General features: G+C 43.0%; 1 protein-coding gene across 1 annotated transcript; it reads right to left on the minus strand.

Annotated features, from left to right (window-relative positions):
• Positions 1 to 744: 744 nt before the first annotated feature.
• LOC111030970 lies at positions 745 to 3,831 on the minus strand. Its single transcript, XM_022310723.1, has one exon. The coding sequence runs from the start codon at positions 3,829 to 3,831 to the stop codon at positions 745 to 747; it is 3,087 nt and encodes a 1,028-aa protein (XP_022166415.1).
• Positions 3,832 to 3,901: the final 70 nt, after the last annotated feature.

A 3,901-nucleotide genomic window follows, 5' to 3' on the forward strand; every position in this document is an offset into this window, starting at 1 on the left:
GTTACGGCCCTTCAGGCTCGGCAGAATAAAATAAATATAAAAATAATATAGTTAGCTATCTGAGCAGTAACTCGTGAAACACAAATATGAATTACTGACTCAAGTATAACATATAAATGATAATAATAAAAATACAGAAAAACTCACAGTTCGTCGGTGCTCTGCTGGCCAGCCGCTACCCTTGCTAAAAAATAATAATAAATAAGTGTCGATTTGCGACACACACAATAATAATAATTTGGCGATAAGCGCCTACAAGTATAATAATTAAGTGTCGATTTGCGACACGCACAATAATAATAATTTGGCGATTCGCGCCCACAAATACAAAATAGAAATTATAAAATATAAAAAAAAATGATATTCAGCGGCGATTTGCGCACACAAAAAATTACAATAATTAACTATAACAGGCAATTGACGCCTTGTAAACAAAAAAAGATAATATAACTGGCGATTCGCGCACAGCAAAAAAATACAATATATAGTAAGCGTTCACGACGACGGACGGAAGAAGACAAAAAATCACGGCGGCCGTGGTAATTAATAATCACGCCGCCAGCGCGGTGACAACGATAATTAACTTATAATCTACATTGTTATATAATTCACGCGGTACAATTAAACAGAAATAAAACAATATAAATAACAATTACAATAATGTGTTGTGCGCGTGTGTGTATATGAGCCGGTCGGTGGCGAGATATATGGTGATACGGCGGCGACATCCTCCCCCCGTTGAAATTATAAAGTTTCAACTTCTTGCTCTAGTGGGAGCCGACATAATTTACTGACGGGCCTTTGCATTTCAGCTCCAGTAGTGGTACGTAGAGTCACTACACGAATGATACCATCGCCTCCGGGATGCACCTTGATTATTCTTCCTAACTTCCATTTGGTCGGTGGAGAACAATCTTCCTTTATTATTACCACGTCATTTATGGACATTTCCTTTTTTGAGGTCAACCACCGTCCTCTGACTTGAAGCTGCGGCAAATACTCGCTGTACCATCTTCTCCAAAACATCTGCATTAGACCTTGTACAAATTTCCAACGCTTAAAGTGCGCTACTTCATTTTGTGGTATCTCGGGTTCGGCTGGCAACAGTAACGGGCCACCCACTAGGAAGTGTGCTGGTGTGAGGGCATCAGGTTCACATGGGTCACTATTCAATGGAGTCATGGGTCGAGAGTTGACACACGCTTCGATTTGGCACAGCAGGGTTTGTAGCTCTTCGATATTGAGGCGGGTATCCTTGACGACGCGAACTAAATGAGTTTTTACGCTCTTTACTGCGCTTTCCCATAAGCCACCGAAATGAGGGGCTGATGGTGGGTTGAAATGCCATTCTACTCCTTCCCGTGCCATGAGATCTTCAGTGTTCTTCACGTAGTTGGACAGCTCCTTTTGTGCGCCCACGAAGTTTGTTCCGTTATCACTATATATCTTATTACATTTTCCACGTCTGGACATGAAGCGTCGCAATGATGCCATGAATGCGTCGCTTGTGAGCCCAACAACCGCCTCTAGGTGAATTGCTCTGGTCGCAAAACATACAAATACTGCTATCCAGGTTTTTATTGCTGTTACTCTACGTATGCCACTTCGGATAAGTAAGGGTCCTGCGAAATCAACACCTGTTATTGTGAATGGTCTTGAAAATTGCACGCGATTCTTAGGCAAGGGTGCCATTACTGGGTTCTCGAATTTCGGCCTTGAGCGAATACAGGTGACGCAGCGAGATGTCACCGACCGTGCCATTATTCTACCTCGTAGTGGCCAATAACGTTGTCGGACAGCGGCCAAGAGAGCTTGTGGACCACAGTGATGCAAGGCTCTATGTTGGTCCTCAAAGATTAGTCTTGTTACCTTGTGCTTTGAAGGTAATACTATTGGATGCTTTTGGGTCGCAGCAATATCGGCATTCCCAAGTCGCCCTCCAACCAAGATTACTCCATCTTCACTAATAAACGGGCACAAAGTTCTCAGAACACTTCTTTTCTGAATTGACCTTCCTGCAAGGAGGTTCATGAGGTCTATTCCAAATTCGTCGGCTTGCGCACCCTTTATTAGTTTACGTTCTGCTAAGCGGATATTTGATACTGTAAGGTACCGTGGCAAACTGCTTCCTGAAGTTTTGGCTCGCTTGAACTCTATGAATTTTCCTAACCAAGCGATTGCGCGGACAAGCTTAATCCAATCTGAGTATAAGGGTAGCAAATCGCTGGTTATGTTGGTCGTTATTAATGCAAGTCGAATTGGTCTTATCTCAGGCAGGTCTTCTTCTTTAATAATTGATTCAGCTTCGGATTTCCAATTGTGTCCTTCTGTTACCAGCCAACTAGGTCCATTCCACCACTTAGCGCAAGATAATATTTCTGTCGGCCTTAATCCTCTTGATGCCACATCGGCTGGGTTATCCTCACTCCTAATGTGATGCCATTGTTTGATGTCGGTAAGCTCTAGTATCTGATTGATTCGATTGGATACAAACGTTTTTAACCGTGTGGTTTGACTATTCAGCCATCCTAATACTATTGTCGAGTCTGTCCACAGTTGGAATGTACATAGTTCCACAGACCATGACTCGGCGACCTTGTTTGCTAATTCGACTAGCAGCAATGCTCCACTTAACTCTAGTCGAGGTATGGTCCATTCCTTCAGAGGTGCCACTCTTGTCCTCGCACAAAGAAGGTGAGAATTCCACCTTCCTTGATTATCTCTAGTCCTGATATAGATGCAAGCCCCATATGCTTCCTGGGAGGCATCGCAAAACCCATGTATTTCGGGGGGATGTCTTGACAACGGCTTCACTTTCCTTGGAATAGATAAACATTTGAGATCCTGCAACTCGCGAATGAATGATTTCCACCTTCCTTGAATGTCAGGAGAAAGTTGCGTATCCCAATCTAATTTCATTGACCATATTTGCTGTAAAAACATTTTTCCTCTTAGTAAAACAGGGCATAAGAATCCAAGTGGGTCAAACACACGATTTAAATCCGATAGCAATGTCCTCTTTGTGCACTTGTTCAAAGACGGGTCCATAGAGATGTTAAAGTGGAACTGATCTGCTAACGGTTTCCAACCAAGCCCCAGAGACTTCACCGTATTTCCATCCTTAATTTCTAAAGTAAAAAGTGGATCGTCCTTAACCTTGTCTATATTCTCTAACACCCTCACAGAATTTGAACACCATTTTCGTAATTTGAGTTTGGCGGAAAGCAAAACATCACTTATTTGTTGTTGTAGCTTCAAACATTCCTCTTCTGTATCAGCCCCTGACATGAGGTCATAAATGTAGAAATCTCTCTTGATTATTCGAGCTGCATCAGGGTGTAACTCCTTTACATTTTCTGCCAAGGTTACTAGACACTGAGTTGCAAGAAATGAGGCAGATGTAGTCCCATAAGTCACGGTTGTGAGTCGAAATGTGCGCAAAGGATCACTGGGTCTGGCTCTCCACACAATGCGCTGAAGATCCCAGTCCGATTTTGAAACTGCTACCTGTCTAAACATTTTTTCGATATCTGATGTCAACACGTATTGATGCTTCCTGAATCTGGCTAATATGGAGAAGACATCCTCTTGGACATTTGGACCACACATCAACACATCATTGAGCGTGACACCCGTCGAACTCTTTGCAGACGCATCGAATACAACGCGGACCTTGGTGGTTAGACTTGATTCCTTTATCACGGCATGGTGAGGTAGATAGGACGATCGCTTGGGTATTTGGTCTTCATCAATTACCTCTTCCATGTGCCCAAGGTCAAGGTATTCCTCCATGAATCTGGTGTATTCCCTTTGAAGCTTCTCATCCCGCATTAGTCTCCTTTCTACACTTATGAAGCGAGTGGTTGCGAGTTTCAACGTGTCACCGAGCTCTTCTACTAAG

The sequence above is a fragment of the Myzus persicae genome, unplaced genomic scaffold (genome assembly GCF_001856785.1).
Source record: "Myzus persicae strain clone G006 unplaced genomic scaffold, MPER_G0061.0, whole genome shotgun sequence".
Taxonomy (NCBI): Eukaryota; Metazoa; Arthropoda; class Insecta; order Hemiptera; family Aphididae; genus Myzus; species Myzus persicae.